Here is an 18,041-nt window from a genome sequence, read left to right on the forward strand (position 1 = left end):
TCTCTATATTTAAAAAAATTTTTAAGGGCTGAGTTCTCAAAATAATGCCAGCACTATCCAGTTGGATTTCACCATAAAATAGCTTGAATGGGGCAGATGTTCTGGCCCTGATGTGTGAACGCACTAAAAGTACAGTTCTGGTCTCGTCAAAGCAGACTTTTTTTAGTGAATTGGCCTCAGAACGTTCCACCATCAAACCCTCTGAAGACTATTTATTTATGAATCCCTCACTGCATGGAAAGGGAACATAAGGACAAATGTCAAGAAAAAAAAGATAATTGAAAAGGATCCTGATTTGCCAGGAGTAATTAAAGTTTATTAGGCCAAGGAAGAGCTAATAAACATATCACCAAAAGAGAAATAATTCCACAGATACTCAATGATTATTAAGAAATAAGAACTTGAACTCTCAGAGTTTGGGAACCAATGCACTTCCATTTTTATTTTTTCTTTCTTAAATGTTCATTTTTTTTTTTTTTGCTCCTACTGTGTTGTGTATGTTTTGATGTTTTATCTATGAAAATTATACTAAAAGTATTGTTGAGTCTTGGACAATATTTAACTTCTCAGGGAAAGTAAGGGGATATAAACACAATCTTGGGACTTATTCAATGTAGACACCAATTTTCTGCAGCCCCTGAAAAGCCTTCAAGGTGCCATGGCCCCACTCAGGCCTTCCATCCCCATCTATCTGAGACTATCTTGTCCTTTCTTTCCTAATCAAAGCTACTACTTCTGGATCACCAGAAACAGGTGTCCAGGGGAAAGCAATAGTTATTAAAGTAATTCACATGAATGTGTAATATGATTTTCTATAAAACATTTTGTTACCCCCAAATGCATCTCTACATTGGTAGTTCTCAAACTTTGCTGTAATTAGAATCATTGGGGAGCTTTTAAAATTCCTGATGCCCAACGACTGACGCCATACCCCAGAGCAATTAAATTAGAATTTCTGGAGGTGGAACCCAGGCAGTTAAGTTTTAAAACTTTTCATGTGACTCCAATGTGCAGCCAAGTTTGAGAAGCAGTGTCCTAAATCAGAGCTTCCCAGTCTTTGCCATGTATATAAGTCACCTGGAGGCTTGTTAAAATGTGGATTCTGAATAAGTGGCTACAGGGCAGGAGCCTGAGATTCTGCATTTTTTAACAAGAGTCCAGGTGATTTGAATGCTGGCAGTCCATGGGCCAAACTCTGAGTAAAGCCAAGGTATAGATGATTGAAACAAAACAAAAAAGTCTAACCATGCTGCTTCTAAACACAACCTCTCAAAATAGAACCATGTCCTCTTCCTTGAATACAAATAATGGCAACAAGAGTGGATTGGAAGGATTATTATTTGATATTTAAGGATTGGTACAGATGTTTTCTCATTGATCTTCATAACACCTTCAAGGTAATACGTAAAAAATAGGTATACTTTATCCAATAAGAAATTAGTTACTCAAGAAACCCAAAAGCTGAAGGCCAGAATTTGGGGCTCCTAGTTGTGAAGAAAACCATGTGGCCTCTACTCTTTTAGACCACACTGGAATAGGCTTATTGTGTTCTAATCAAGCAAAGATAGTGAGCTGAAAAAATAATGAAAATACACTCACGGCGTTAGTTCCAAGAGCTGATTTTAGGCTTATCCTCACTTTGATGCTTTCGTCGGCATCTGATTAAATAGAAATCACAGACTACTAGTTACAGATGGCAGACTGATCACATGTGTTTATTTCCTTCTCCTCCCAAGATCCTACTAAAGTTATAGTAAAGGAATATTTTTTAAAGGTATAAACACACTTTTGGAAAATGAGAAATGATGGGAGAGGGGTAATTGCTTTCTCAGGGACAGGAAGCCATGGCCAAATGTGTACAAACAGATCAAAAAAGAGCCAGAGAATCAAAGATAGGTTTGAGATTCCTGTACAGTGGAGAGTGGAAGAGAATACTGGGCTGAAAACAAGGGAGATGGAAGTCAGAGTGTGGTTAAAACCACTTTGGAAAACAGTTGATCCTCCTACCCCATGTGCTCCAGAAAAACAACAGGTAATCCAAGAAAGAAGATGAGGAATCCAGGAAGCAGTGGATTCAACCCAGGAGAACAGCAAAGGAATTGCTCAGGATGAAAACTGTGATCCAGATTGAGACAGGAGGCTGTTAGACTCCAAGAGGGAAGTCTCTAGGGAAAAAATGTGGCTGGAAAGAATAGACATGTTGGAGTTGTTTGGAAAAAACAAATGCAACATAGATAGCAAGTTTCGTATGCCAAAAAATTGAGGCAAGTAGAAATCTGGGGACAAACACTTAAGAAAGGACACAGAATAGTATATTACTTGGCTCTGCAGGCATAATGATGTAAATAAACATTGCTAAGTGCTTTACTAAAAATCAGGATAAAGCTTTACTGGGAGAATGAGAAATGGAAGCAGAAGAGTAGGCAGAAGCAAAGGTCTAAAACTGACCAATAACAAGATATCAATGGCAGCTGCCACCATAGCGGAGTCAGAAGCAGGTTATATGTAGAGGGAAAACCTACTCAGCTGTGTCACAGCCCTCAGGAGACTGGGACCAAAGGAAACTAAGGGAAACAGATGGGGAACAGATGCAAAACATGTCAACTTATTGTACTCACAAGGACTCCAGTTGGTGTTCCAGCCCACAAAAGAATTCCTGTTCTGATCTTTCAGCCAGGTAAACAAGGGCTCAAAGTAGTTGAGCAGTGGTGTGACATTCATATTCCTTGCTCCTACTACATTTTCCAATGCTAAGGTCCAGGGTTCTGATTTTCCAAGTCTCAGCATATTGCTACATAAAAAAAGAGGGATGTGGGGCCTTTTGAGGGATTCCAGATGTACATATATTTATATCTATGATCTCTGGTCTCTTCTCTTTGACTTAACTAATTTGCTCCTGGCAGATAAGAAAATAAGGCATGTTAACGATGTATTCATCCCTCCATCTCTCTTTCTTTCCAATGACTACAAAGGGAGCTCTGTAGCTATGACATGGAAAGAGGAAGTGTCCTGTCCAGCCACCGCATGGTATAGGTTCCTGCCTGGACACAAATTAAACATTTACTTTGTAGATGAGGATATTTTGGAGCTCAATTTTTCTTTCTGGAACAAAGAAACCAAATTCAAACCTAGGCATGGAAATGACTATTATTAGGTACTGGGAGAGGTTCAAGGTTTTGAGGCATTTCTTACAGCAGCTTCTGCCCAGCTTCGGTGGAATTTGAGATGTCACATCTGTGCAAGGGGCCTTCATGTTTAGCTGCTCGACAAAGGGCTTCCTGAAACTGGAATTGATAAATGGTCCTTGTGTAATATCTGTACAAGAGACAAAAAAAAAAAAAAAGCAGCCTCAGGTTTAGTTACAGTATCAGAGTCATAGATTGGGGGATATATTTAAATTCCTGGGCCCAAGTAATCAAAGGGATACTGGTCAAACCTCATTTTCTAGAAATGAACTGAACTACCCACCTTGCAGCACAGTTAACCCCTCCATCTCCCCTAGCCTTCTCTAGCTGTGCCTCCTCTGCCATTTCTCTCCCTGTTCAAGGTCTGGGACTAATAGGTAGAGAACATATGTTTCTGGATATCAGGTTAAAAATTCTCTTTCTGAATTTGTACCCCCATAATATGCCAAAATAAAAAAAAAATCTCTTTCTGTTACATGATAAATTCTGCCAGTAAAGAGAAGACAAAAATACTTTTATTTCTTCCAATGATACCATTAAATCCTTGATGATGGGAGAAGGACCACACACAAGTTTTATTTAACCCAATAAATCATGTTGGGTTAAACTATATTGAAATTGATCATCTATACAGACAGTCCCTGACTTACTATGGTTTGGTTTGGCTTTTGACTTTACAATGTTGCTTTCAGCTGTGTACATTAGTGGTGAGTACCCATACAACCATTCCATTTTTCATTTTCAGTACAGTGTTTAATAAATTATACGAGACATTATAAAATGTCTTTGTATTAGATGATGTTGCCCAATTGTAAGCTAATGTAAGTGTTCAGAGCACATTTGAAGTAGGCTAGGCTGAGCTATGATGTTCAATAGGTTAGGTGTATTAAATGCATTCTTGACTCAAGATATTTTCAACTTATAATGGAGTTATTAGGATGTAACCCCATCATAAGTCAAGGAGCATCTGTACTGAGCTTGGAGGTGAAGATAAAAAGAAACATTATAATTATCACCTTGTTGATCTCTATTTATTATTAGCACAGCTGTCCACAAACCCTAGAAGTTAAATAGAAGAAAACTCATTTACCGGATGAATGAATAATCATTAGAAACATGGAACAGAGACGCGGGGTCACAGTATGTTTCATCATGGGGCACAGGTTCCACCACCCCAACTATCTCTCGCCTTTGGGAAGAAAAGAAAAAGATACATTAGCTGTGGGTTACCCATCATGAGAAGGTAGAGTTGGGTGCAACTGGTGCAGTTTCATCAGTCAGTGGTATTTATATTGGAATTGGGTGTTGGGTGAAATAGAAACAGTATAAAAAATCAGAAAGCCCATTATGTGGTTATCTTTTAAGTTTTTTTAAATTCAGCCAGAATATACCATTGGAAAATAGCTATGTCTAGATGTGCTTCCTCTGCCACTTCTCTCCCTGTTTTATTGTTTTCACCTACACCTTCTTCTTGCCCTGGAGACTGGAGCTCCTAAAGAGTGGGGCTGTGTCTTGGTCATCTCTATAGTTCCAACATCAATCACAGTGCCTAACATTAAGGAAAGACTTCATTTATATTTATTGAATGACTAAAGGAACAATTAATGCATTAATAAATCACTTTAAGGGTCTGATTCCATGTACCTTTAAAATAAACTACGAGGAATCAAAAGATTAATCCAGTCAGGAAAACAAGGTAGGGAAACCAATGTATTTGGAATAAAGTGAAATACATTTGTCTTTTGAGATCGTGGGATGGTTGTAGGCATGGCTTCATTAATATTTCAACGCTAGAAACAGTTATCATAGGTGCTGCCTCCTTCCTCCCAAGTAAGATTGATGTTAACAGAGAGAATCTTGACAGAAGAATGGTACTGTTTTAACCCTATGGATGGGGGACTGCATGTTACACATGAGATCTTCACTTCAAAAAGGAACAATAAGAAAAACATAATTGACAGGTGTCTAACAGATGGGTGGAAAGAAAATAGATATTCTCTCTCTCTCTCTCTCTCTCTCTCTCTCTCTCTCTCTCTCTCTCTCTCTCTCTCTCTCTCTCTTTCTTTTGTAGTTCTTTCATCCACCCATTTATTTCATACCTGCATGTGCCAGGCGAAGTGCAGGGCACTTGGGCTACAGTAGTGAGTAATGTAGTGCTACAATCATTGAAATGTATCACTATCTGTTGCCCAAATGTGCCAGGTTCTCTCTAGAGAATTCTCCCTGTTTCCTTCCACACATACCTGGTTAACTCCCACATCTTTCCCAGGGCTCAATTTAGATGCCTCTCCTCATCTAACCTCCTGCTAAATGGGACTTTGGATCTCCATGTAGACACACATAGGCCCTGTAACCTTCTATCATGACACTACACACTGCAGTGGTTTAGTTTTCCATATCCTGCCACAGACTAAACATTTCTGGGGGTCAGGGACCACACCTGAGATAACTAGCATTGGATCCCCAAGTGCTTTGCCTAAAATGAGGGGTCAACATTTTGTTTAAAAGAATGAGTAAAAGAATACATAAAAATGAATAAAAATATTGATCACTTCCTAAATAATATCATAGTTTAATGAATGATCCAGCACTTAAGAGCATGAACAGTGTCACCTGACTCAAGTTAGGGGCAGAGCCAAGGGAATTTTACCTGTAGACATGGCATCCAAATGAAGACTAAAAAATATAAAAAGGAGACCATTCATGTGTGCTGTGGGTGGGGTGTGTGATGGCATTCCCCTAATCTGAACACACTTCTCTCTCTTTTTCACATACTTAATGCCACATCACCAGTTTTCAAGATGCACCTATTTAAATCCCAGTTATCCTGACTGTGAAGCATTCTCTGGGAACCCCAATGCTAGTCATTTTAGATTGGGTTTTTTCAGAAGTAGACTTTGAGACAAGGCCTGGGAAAATGATTCCAGGAAACATTGGCAAAGGAGTGAGGAAGTGAGACAGGGAAAGGAAGCTGCCCAAAAAGTGTGTTATCAGGCAAGTTCCCACTGTGGGTAATTGGAGCTTTATCCCACTGGGGAACTCTGAGATTCAGTGTGGAGCACTCATCTCAAGAGTTGTCCCATTTGAGGGCAAGGGAGCTGAGATATTTATCCAGCAACTCCCATCAGTCATTGGGTGAAGGCTGATGGGGGCAGTGTTAGTTCCTCAGCCCTTTCTGCCATTTGGGGATTCAGGTGGCCTTAGGAAGCTCTCAGGCAATGAAATACAGATATCAGATATGTGTGTGTGCGTGTGTGTGTGTTCATGCCAGTCAAATGATTTTAAATAAAAAGCAAAGTCATGAGAAAACATTTTACCGACTGCACATTCATTGACTTACTTCATTTCCCACCACTTTTTCATCCACTGATCTTTGGGAATTTCACCCTTAAAGACCATCCACCTCCACTTCTCTAACATGTAAGTAAATGGTAGAGTTCCAACAATCGTGAGTGCTTGTTTGAGCAGGAAGTTTATTTCTGTTTCTGAAAGTACAATGGAAAAAAGATAAATATTAAGATGAAGATGACAGTGGATGTTTGTGTTAAAGAGAATTTTCCTAATCTTAAAATATTATACCTCAAGATACACTTACTACAGGACGATTACATGAGAAATATTGACAGTGGACATGTTAATATGTATATATTCATTTTCTAAGCTAAAGGATTTGGAGTAGGGGGAGACCCTGGAATGGAACAGGCAAATACAAATCCAAAATTTACCCCTAATCCTCATTTTTTTCATTAGTTTCAATTGTCTTCCTTAAAAACCTTTTATCAGAGTTAATTACAGCCATTTATGACTGGGAAAGTAGTTATACTACTTTGATCTCTGGCTCCAGATCCTTAGTGATCCCATGAGGGCCTGGGAGTAAGCCAGTGTAAAGCCGTGTATGACTACTTTCCCAGTCATACTGTTTATTCTTGAAAGCTTCATGAAGATAGTGACTGTTAACGTCTCATTCAAGACTGTATACCTAGTCCACTGTCTGCTATGTGAGGCCCTCTGTGAGTTTTCATTACATAAACAAATATTAAACAGATTCAGTGAAAATCTGGTACACCAGGGATGGGAGAAAAAAACCAAAAGAGCCTCCCTAGAGGGCACAATCCAGCGAATGATCAAATGTACAATGTTCTTTAAATGTACTGACATCTTCCTTACCAAGAATTTAAGAACCTTTAACAAATCATGTTGTTTTATTTTATCCCTTATTAGTGACATGAAGAGGCAGTGGAGCTCATCTCTAGTGTACAAGGGAAGCTCACTGAAATGTAAGCAGGGGGTGTTATCTACCCTGCACATCATTGTGATTCTAGTGTCTAGAAAAATGTCTTGCACATGGTATGTGCTTGGTAAATGTGTTTGGAAGAAGAAAGGTTGGAAAGAGGGAGAGAAGGGATGAAGGAATTTATTTGTTTAACATTATTTGCAAATCAGGGGGAAAGCCAAGAAAAGAAGCAGGAGTTTTCCAAACCGGCAGTTTAACCACATCTAATACCATCTTAAGAAACATAGCAATTCAAACATTTTGGCTTGCTGTCAGGGAATACTAAAAAATAATAAAATAATTGTCTGTTCATTGACTTAAATAAATTCTATTTTAAAATTAGGAAGCACATGTGGTTACTGTTAACTACCTTTCCTTTGTTGCTTGATGGGAGGATGCCATTACTAGTCTATAATCCACTGAATCTATGTTACAGTGACTATTTCAGACATGATGATGGCTTTACACTGGCTTACTCCCAGGCCCTCATGGGATCACTAAAGATCTGGAGCCAGAGATCAAGGCAAAATGAATTTCCCACACAAGGGTAATGTTATGGGAAAGGCTTTAGATTAGGGCTCTGGTTCTGGTTTTACAACTACATTGCTCTTTGACTTTGGTCTACTTTCCTTGTCTTCAGTTTGCTCTTCTATGAAACAGTTTTTAGAATCTGTTCCAACTCTAAAATTTTGGGAAGTTTTTACTTAGAACCAGAGGGATCTAGTCAGGACCTTGACACTAATTAGCTGGGTGACCTTGAACAAGCCATTTCAGTTCTGTGGGACTATTTCAGCATCTTTAATGGAAAAACAAACTTCTGTTAGATATTTCCTAGGGTCCCAAGACCATTCATTCAATTATTCCTCTTAATCCTTTTTCAGTAATGCAAAACCACAAGTTGACATGTTCTGATACATACTTAAAATTCTTTTTACAGTAGCAACTTCCAGTTATCCATAAATATCTTATACGTTATGGGTCAAAAAATAAATATTTCTTATGCATGATAATAAATACCTTAGCCCATGTCAAACTAAAGAAGCCCCAGAATAAGCCATGAGAATATTTCCATACCATCATCTTCTTGAAAATCAGGTGGCAGAAGACCAATGGATTTCAAATGCTTAGGTGTAGCTGCAGAAAGTGACATGATTTCTCCAACGGCTTCATGGAACCCTTCATTAGCCCCATTTCTTAGCAGGAAAGGTTGTATGGCATATGCCATATCATACTGGATGTGCCCCATCTCGTGATGGGCTGTCAAGAAGTTGTCCATTGTCACCTTTGTGCACATTTTGATCCTGCACAAAAATAGGCAAGCTTAAAATGAATCTCCTTAAATTTTATTTAATCATTACTGTAGAGTCATATGGGGTTTTGATATCATGAATCATCTTTCCAAGATTTATTCACCAGCAAATCTTGAGTACTTACCTCCTATGTCCTAAAAACTGTACTCATTGCTCAATATAAAGTAATGGGCAGGGCTGAATCCTGTTTTCTTGCTCACAGACTAATAGGAAGACAGACGAGCGGAGTGCTCTGCTACAAAAACTGTGAAGCAAGTACTCTATCAGTGATCAGTAGACACAGCCTTGGGCATAACAATGAGTGAATCTGAGCACAGTCTCCTAGAAGCACCAAGAAGGGCATGAGTTGAATGCAATGAGCAATCTGGACCTTGATCAATGTGTAGGAGTTTGTCAGGTAGATGACAAGGGAGGTTGATATTCCCCCAAAGTGCTCAATGAGAAAGGCTGGGGAAAACAATGTGGTGTTCAGAACACAGCAAGGAGTTTTGTATAGCAGGATATATAAATAGTAGAAGAGGCTGGAAATTGAGACTTGGGCATCATTAGCATGTAAGTCGGGGAGTGGATGTGATGGCCCATGAAGCAGGAATAGAATAGTAAGAAAAGAGGGCCAAAGACAGAGCCTTCAGTGGTCCTAGTACCTAAAGGGTGGGGAGAGGAAGATGATTCAGGGGAGACAGAGAAAGTGCAATCAGAGAAATCAAAGAAGTCTGGAAGAGGCATTTAAAAGACAACTTAAAAATGTCATCTAATGCCGCCATAAGCCTAATAGCATAAGAACTGCATTTGGCAATGAGATAGCGGTCCTTTTCTAGCTAGCAAGAGTATTTTCTTTCAAGTGGATGTAGAGGTCATACTTCAGTAGATTCCCAAATTAATTTTTCTACCACTCTGATCATGTCACTTGCCTGAGAAATACCTTTTAAGGCCTCCTCATTGCTCAAGAATTAAACTCAGCCTCCTTTACATACAACAATATGACCCCAATCTGCTTTTCTAACTTGGTTTCTCACAATTCTCTTTTGAAACAATTATAAGAATAACTACTATATAATTACTGTGTACTATATGTGAGATTTTGTGCTAAGAAACTTATATACATTAAGTGACACACCTAGAATTCCAAAGCGTGGGCCCATTCTGCCACATTACACAAACCCTCCTTCTTGTATTTCTTATTCTAGCCTAACTGGCTGACTCAGCACACAGGCCACCTCCTGCCTCTCTGCATTTGATTCTGCTGTTTTCCCAGTCTGGTGTCTTCCAGCTCTGTCTGTCCAAATCCTTCTTGTCTTTCAAGCCCAATTCAAAGACTACCTGCAAAGCCCTGTCTGATCCTATCTCCTACTCCAGCTGTGGTCAGTCTTCCAATTCTCCATAGAGTGTTCCCTGTGTCCCTCTTATGACATACACCACTTTCTCCCTTTTATCCTAGCTTTTTTATTCACCTATTCTGTCTCATTAACAAGTGTGAAATATGGAGGGGGAGATCATTGCCTGATTCACATGTCCGTCTTCCATAAATCTCAGCACCAAACCCTTCTTGATATGGGCACCACAATCTCCAATGACCATGCAACTCTAACAGATGCATAATATTTCAAAAGAGGCAGATTGTCTGAAGATTCAAGTTAGGGCCTGCTTTTTCTGGGAAAGCCCAATGTGCTCTCATGGACTCCTAACCTTAGTTCAAAAAGAGTTAACTCATCGCTTCTGTGCTCGGAGAAGGAATCCATGTTCAACTTCATCCTGCCTCCATTGTCCCCCATTTAGCATCAACTGTGAAAATATCAGCCTTACCTGAAGTCGCCCTTCCCCAGGTCCCAAGCTGTAGGATGGCAGATCACTTTCCGGCCATCTTCTGGTTCAGTTAGCATGGACTTTTCCCAGAATCCTTGAGTCATATTAGGAAGGCCGACAGACACAAAGAAATTCTCAGCCTCCTTGAATATTCTGTTTGCATCCCAGGTCTGGGAAAAAAGAATAGTATCTAATTCCAGCATTAAAATAACAGCATTCTTAAATGAAATAAGCCAGGCACAGAAAGACAAATACCACATGTTTTCACATAATATGTGGAATCTAAAGCAATCAAACTCATAGAAGCAGAGTATAGAATGGTGGCTACAGATGCTGGGGTTTGGGGACAATGGAGAGGTGATGGTCAAAGGGTACAAAGTCTCAGACCAGATGAATAAGTTTTTCTTCTTGGGATCTATTGCACAGTGCGGTGAATATAGTTAATAATAGTGTATTGTACATCTCAAAATTGCTAAGAAAGTAAATTTCAAATGTTCTCACTGTAAAAAACAAGTATGTGAGGTGATGGATATGTTAATCAGCTTGATTTAATTATTCTGCATTGTATTCATAAATCATAACATCACTTTGTACCCCATAAATATATACAATTATAAATTGTCAATTTACAATAAAATTTTAAAATGGGGGGAAAGTGTTAATGCATAAAAAACAGCATTCTTTCTGTTGGATAAATACATTGGCATACACTTCTGAAAGGCAATTTTGTAACATGTATGGACAGCTTTTGAAAGCTTTCTCTTTGTCCCAGTAATACTGTCCTTACGTAACTAACCTAAAAAATTATCAGAAATTAGGTGCAAGAACTACATTGAGAATGATTTTTAATAGGGAAAAAAGTAGAAACAGTCACCAGAATGGTTCAATAAATAATGATACCTTTGTAGAATGGAAAATTGTGCAGCTACCCAAATTATATTTATGAAGAGTTTTTATTGATATTATAAAATATAATTTAATAGTAAGTGAAAAGTAGAATATATAGATCATTTATATGATATGATCTTAATGAGGAAATACATGAAAATGTTAACAGTAGACCAGGTGAGATAATGCGTAATTTTTGGTCTTTATTTTTTATATTCTAAACATAAACATAAATAACAATGACCTTCTATTTACTATAGACTTGAACTTAAGCCAACAGTCATTGATTGAGCTCCTTCAAGGGGCAAGGCCCTGGATTAGGCTCAATGAAAGACACAATGAGGGGGAACATGAAGGCATGAATGGCTTGGCAGCCAATGGGTAGTTGGACCTTGGCTTCATGATCTGTATGGAGTCTAAACTTTCAGAATGTTGTGGAACTGGAAAGAGACATCAGTCAGCATTTGCCACCCAGAAAACTCTCCTGGGAACTAGTGTCTCAGGAGCTAACCAACCCCGTTTAGGAGATAAGGCCCACATCAGACAAGCTAAGTTTGCATAATTGGCAGATAGTTCATGAATCACTTTTAGTAACAGAAAACTTCCTCTGATCTCAAAGACCCATCATGTCTGGTTTTTCTCTTATGTCAGCCCTGGGAATAAGAAATAGTATATGAGACTACAGATTTTTTTTAAATTATTGACCTTTAAAGACTTACTGTCAGGCAATTGGTACTGATGATAATGGCATTCTTAAGCAGAATGAACATATAGCGAAACAGTACAGACTAGGAACAGAGTTAAGATCTGTTGAATGAAGAATGAATGAATGAATATAAAACCAGACTGGAAATATTAGGAGTTCTGAGTTCGATCTTTGGTCACCAAAGACTGTCTTTGTGACTTTGGGCAAATAATTTACCTGAGCCTCAGTTTCCTCACCTATAGCATGGAGCTATAACAATACCTGTCCTGACAGTCTCTTAGATGACATCTATGATGGGTGTGAAAACACTTTAGAAAGTCTAAATACCTGCATAAAGATGGACCTCTACTGCTTCTCAACTGCAAAATGGGTCTAGAACAGCTGCAAGAGTTTGGAGGCCCTTGCAGCTTCACATTTTTATTCTGCAGTGGATTTTTCCCAGGAGTATGTTATGTATGTGAAGATGTTCATTGCATTGCTTCCTACAGCCTTAAAACTATTAACGATCAGGCCGGGCGCGGTGGCTCACGCCTGTAATCCTAGCTCTTGGGAGGCCGAGGCGGGCGGATTGCTCAAGGTCAGGAGTTCAAAACCAGCCTGAGCAAGAGCGAGACCCCGTCTCTACTATAAATAGAAAGAAATTAATTGGCCAACTGATATATATATATAAAAAAAAAATTAGCCGGGCATGGTGGCACATGCCTGTAGTCCCAGCTACTCGGGAGGCTGAGGCAGAAGGATCGCTCCAGCCCAGGAGTTTGAGGTTGCTGTGAGCTAGGCTGATGCCACGGCACTCACTCTAGCCTGGGCAACAAAGCGAGACTCTGTCTCAAAAAAAAAAACAACAAAAAAAAAACTATTAACGATCAAAGGTTCAGCTATTAATAAATAGTAAATTATGGTGCAATAATCTAAAGAAATTTTATAAGGCAAATAGAAGAATAATTATGCATTCTACCCCGAAATGTAGAATTTTCATTGAATAAAGAAAAATACATAATTATAACTATATTATTTCATCAAGAGAAGGGTGTAAGAGAGTGTAAACAATTATACCAAAGTGATAAGAAAAGGATGATTTAAAAATTATTATAAAGATTCTTGTTGGCCTGGTGTGGTGGCTCATGCCTGTAATCCTAGCACTCTGGGAGTCTGAAATGGGAAGATCGCTTGAGCTCAGGAGTTCAAGACCAACCTGAGCAGGAGCAAGACCCTGTCTCCACAAAAAATAGAAAAATTAGCCAGGTATAGTGATGTGCACCTGTAGTCCCAGCTATTTTGGAGGCTGAGACAGGAGGTTCACTTGAGCCCAGGAGTTTGAGGATGCAGAGAGCTATGATGTCGCCATTGCACTCTAGCCAGGGTGACAGAGCAGAGAGTCTGTCTCAAAATAAATTAATTAATTTAATTAAATATTTTTATAATATGTTAACACTAATGATTTTTTAAATATGCAAAAATCTCCTAATGATATTCTTGTTTTTACAATTCATAGAGATTACTGACTGACTACTTCGCAATGACTAACTTTGGAAAGAATGATGCCAACCAGGTAATAATTACGCATCTTACTGATCAACGGAAAACTCAGATCATCTCTATTTTGAATGCCTCTCAATGAGATAAATGCCATACCTGTCATTCAAGGTACTTGAGGTCATTGTAAATTACTTTTCCATGAAAATATAGCTACATAAGAAATAAATGTAAATTAGCTTTTTTTATTTACATGGTTTCACATATAAAAAATAAGAACAGAAAGATAACATAAAAAAGAAAAGAAGTTGAGAAAGAAGTTGAGAAAGAAAAGAAGTTGAGAATTTAGATTTAATGTTTTTAAGACTTCTTCTTCCTACCTGGTTCACCATTGCATCAGTAACATCTATGTTTGGTTTCTGTTCAAAGGGAACTGTCAAGGAGTACAAATTTGTCCAAAATCTACCCCACATATCACCTATTTAAAAAAAGAATCCATTAATACATGAGAAAGATAGCAGAAATATAGACATAATTTATTAAATATATGGAATATGATAATTATTATATATTACAAAGAGATAAAATACTACAAATTAAACTATTGGATTCAAAAGAGATCATATAAGATCATCATTCAGGAACTTCTACTAACTAGTAACTAAATTCCATTTTTACTACTATAGTAGTACATTTAACCAGGTGGATTTTTAAATATCTCAAACACATGTTAAGTTGATTTCCATGGCCAGAGATATTAAAAGGGAAGATGGATTCAGGAAAAGTGAATCTAACTAATAGCAGTACCAGAATCCGGGCACCAAAGAAATGGGGCAACACAACTACATGAACAGTACTCCAGTGAACTCATTTTTTAAAAGATAAAATTTAGTAGAGATACATGTAAAGTCTTATGCTTAAATTTTAAAGAAAAACCTATCCACCATAGAAATATATGTGATATCAGGCTGAAGCACAGTCCACATGTAAAAGACCAAAAGTGACTCAAAGAACAGTATGTATGGCATGGCTTCTAAAACACAAATGTGACTTTAAACTAAATCCATAGAATTATAGTGTCTTGAGCAAAGGCAGGCATGGTACCACATTTTTCTCTAAGTTGGTCAAATCTCATCTGGAGTAACTATTCAGTTCTGAGCATGATAGCCAAAGAGGGACATTAACAAAATAGAGCTCATCCCAAGGAGAACAACTAGAAAAATAGTGTTTTAAAGAATGGTTGGAAATCTGTGTAAGATATTTAAGTTGAAAAAAAGAAAACCATGTGTATGTGATGATAACAATAATAGTCACTAAAATGTACTGTGCCAGCTACTATATTGTGTCTTATATGATGGTTGTCTAGAAATATCTGGAAGATCGTCTTGTAGAATAAGAATTGACATAGTCAGGGTGACCTCACAGCATGGACATAGGAGTAATGAATGGAGAGCATTAGAGCAGCATTGCTTAAGTTCTACATAAGGTAGAACTTTCTTATAATTGGTGCCCTGTAGAATAAATTAGTCTACCTTGGAAGGAAAAAAATTACCCCATCACATTAGGCAGGTTTAAGCAGAAAGTGAATTACTAAATAATGCCTGCCACGGCCATGTAGAGAATATTTCCATATTCCTTTAGGGTTAAAAGTCTCCACAGGTCCTTTGTCCATATTCTCTCCTGCTGGTGGACATCAGGAAGAGAATTAGCTACCAGCAATTTGGCGTGACTACAGTAGGTATGCCACGTACACATGGCATGAAATTTTCAAATATTAATATTCATATTTTATTTGGTCTCAGCTGCTGGGGGTGGCGGTGGGGAATGGCCACTCTCCTTCATTCATTACTCAGATGACTCCAAACCAAGTACTTTTCAGCAAGATTAATTGTGCAGTCTAGAATGAACTTATGAAGCTTTCTCCAAGGCTATACCTTACTTCTAGAAAGCCTTTCTCTTACCCCTGACCATCTCCAGCCTAAATTCCACCCCAAAAGCTTCACCACTCAACTTGAATACTAAAAATTATTTTCCCCATTTCCACTCTCCTTTGAACCTGGAATTCCTTCTCTAGTTGTCTCAAATAACCCCTTTATCCTTCGAATTGCAGCCAACACAACTCTTTATGTATTAAAAAAGTAATGTAATATCTGGGGATGGTCATGCTGGAGACTCAGACTTGTGGGGGGAGAAGGGATGGGCATTTATTTAAACCTTAAAATCTGTACCCCCATAATATGCTGAAATAAAAAAAAGTAATGTAATAGAGAATTATTTAAAATGGACTTTCTGTTGAAGAAAGTGCTCTCAAAATGTGATTTCTATAATGTTACTAATTTAATTCACAGAATGTTTCAAAAGTTTTAGGTTGGGCCACATTCCAAAAGACAATTTTATTGGTGGAAATAATAAAAAGCCAAGTACACAAAGAATTGCTGAGGTTTCTTACCAAGCAAATGAGCAGGGAGGCATCCAGTCGGACTGATATGGGAAGGGTAGACGTTCATCAACTTTGCCCTCACATAGGCATGAAGATGTTCGTATAATGGTTTGATCTAAAAAGCCCAGAAGAAAGTTTAAAATTGAGAATAGCCAACTCCAATTTCCAAACCCCAATGCTAGAAACAGGAGCTTCTTTAGCCAAGTAGAATTATTCCCTTAGTTATAATTTCTTCTTCTTTCAAATATTCTGGAGAGTTTAAAAGCATTCCTTCTTCCCAGATATTGATGATAATTAGTTCTACTATATAAATCAATAAACACACTTGGAGGAAGACAGGTCTCAAAATGAAAGCAGATACAAAAAAATGTTGTTTTTAAGATGTAACCTACTTCCTTTGTTTCTAAATTGAGGTATAATTTAAACACCATAACATCAATCCATTTTTAAATATATAGTTTCATAAGTTTTAATAAATTCAAACTGTTGGGAAACCATCACCACTACCCAGTTTTAAAACACTCCCATCGACACAAAAAGTTTCTTTGTGCCCATTTGCAGTCAGTTCCACTCCCACCTCCAGCCCCAGGTAATCACTGCACTGATTTCTGTCTCTACAGTTTTGCCTATTCTGGATAGTTCATATAAATGGAATCATATAATATGTGACCTTTTGTATTTGGCTTCTTTCACATACAATGTTTTTAGGTTCATCTGTGTTGTTGCAAGTATCAAGAGTTCATTTCCTTTATTACTGAGTAGTATTCCATTGTCTGAATATATCAGAGTTTGCTGATCCATTCACCAGTTGAAGGACAACTGGGTTGTTTGCAGTTTGGGGCTATTGTGAATAATGCTGCTATGGCTATATGAACATTTGTATAAAAGTCTTTCTATACTTGGTATTGTCCATGTTTTCAATCATAGCCATTCTGGTAGGAATGTAGTGGATTTTCATCATGATTTAATTTGCAGTCCCCTAATAACTTTTTACTTGCTTATTTGCCATTTGTATGCTTTTTTGATGACGTGTTTATTCAAATCTTCTGCCCATTTCTTTTTGCAAGGAGTTGTCTTCTATTTTTCATAGATCTGCTCAATTATGACTGTGCCAGAGTAGCTTCACATCAGAAGTTTGAAGGTGCAGAAGTAAAGGGCAGGCATGGGGGCCAAAATGAAGGAAGAAGGACACACTGAAAGGTATACATGGGACAATTCTGCTCATAGGACTCTCTCTTCCCTTTATAGACTTCTTTAGTCAAAGGCTAATGAAATAATAGTATCAATTGTCCTGAAGAAGGAAGCAAAGCCTATGGCTCTGCCAGCAAAGGAAGACAGCACCAGCCCCAAGTAGCTGACAGAGACCATTCCTTCTTATAATCTTCCCTTCTTATAATTTTTCTATTGGTAATTACTGGTCAGTGATTGAAAGGGGGAGGAAAGCAGAACAATTCTGATCATCTGCAGGGTCTGCTCTGTTATTCAATCTCTAATATTCCATAACTCTTATGAGGCCCAGGAGTGGCTGACCAGTGTGTTAAGAATAAGCTGGAGTGCCTTTAGTCACTGTTCCTTTGCCCTGTGCACTGCCCTACATCTGTTTCTGTGTCAGTTCCTCAGTTACCTGTGCAAAGGTATGTTCCACATCTTCCATCAATTGGCTGCGGTTATAATTATAGCCACTTTCCCCCTCTGCTTCATAATCTGCTCTCCAATAATCCCCATAGTCCTCATAATCTGTTTTTTTAAAAAGAGAAAGAGAAGAACATAAGGGAAAGAATGATAAGTCCAGTATATATGGATTAGCCTTGCTGGAGGTCAAAAGAATTCTAAAGGCTTATCACATTTTATTGTGATAAACATAAACTGAAAGGGATGCAAACGAATAACATTACATAATGTCTGTTAAGCACTTGCTCTGTGTCAAGAGTTTCAGTGTATTATCTCATTTAACAAGCAC

The 18,041-nt window shown here is 38.1% G+C and overlaps 1 protein-coding gene across 1 annotated transcript in view; it reads right to left on the reverse strand.

Moving 5' to 3' along the window:
* Nucleotides 1-18,041, reverse strand: part of ACE2 (angiotensin converting enzyme 2) — a 42,101-nt gene that overhangs the window by 7,094 nt on the left and 16,966 nt on the right. The window contains exons 5-14 of the mRNA XM_075999575.1: nt 17,706-17,818; nt 16,091-16,196; nt 14,022-14,119; nt 10,572-10,741; nt 8,533-8,759; nt 6,526-6,670; nt 4,276-4,374; nt 3,193-3,315; nt 2,619-2,791; nt 1,600-1,658 (exon numbers count right to left, since the gene is read on the reverse strand). Of these exons, the coding sequence (XP_075855690.1) occupies nt 1,600-1,658; nt 2,619-2,791; nt 3,193-3,315; nt 4,276-4,374; nt 6,526-6,670; nt 8,533-8,759; nt 10,572-10,741; nt 14,022-14,119; nt 16,091-16,196; nt 17,706-17,818 (1,313 nt within the window). The remainder of the gene's footprint in view (nt 1-1,599; nt 1,659-2,618; nt 2,792-3,192; nt 3,316-4,275; nt 4,375-6,525; nt 6,671-8,532; nt 8,760-10,571; nt 10,742-14,021; nt 14,120-16,090; nt 16,197-17,705; nt 17,819-18,041) is intronic.

Source organism: Microcebus murinus, chromosome X, assembly GCF_040939455.1.
Source record: "Microcebus murinus isolate Inina chromosome X, M.murinus_Inina_mat1.0, whole genome shotgun sequence".
NCBI classification, from domain to species: Eukaryota; Metazoa; Chordata; class Mammalia; order Primates; family Cheirogaleidae; genus Microcebus; species Microcebus murinus.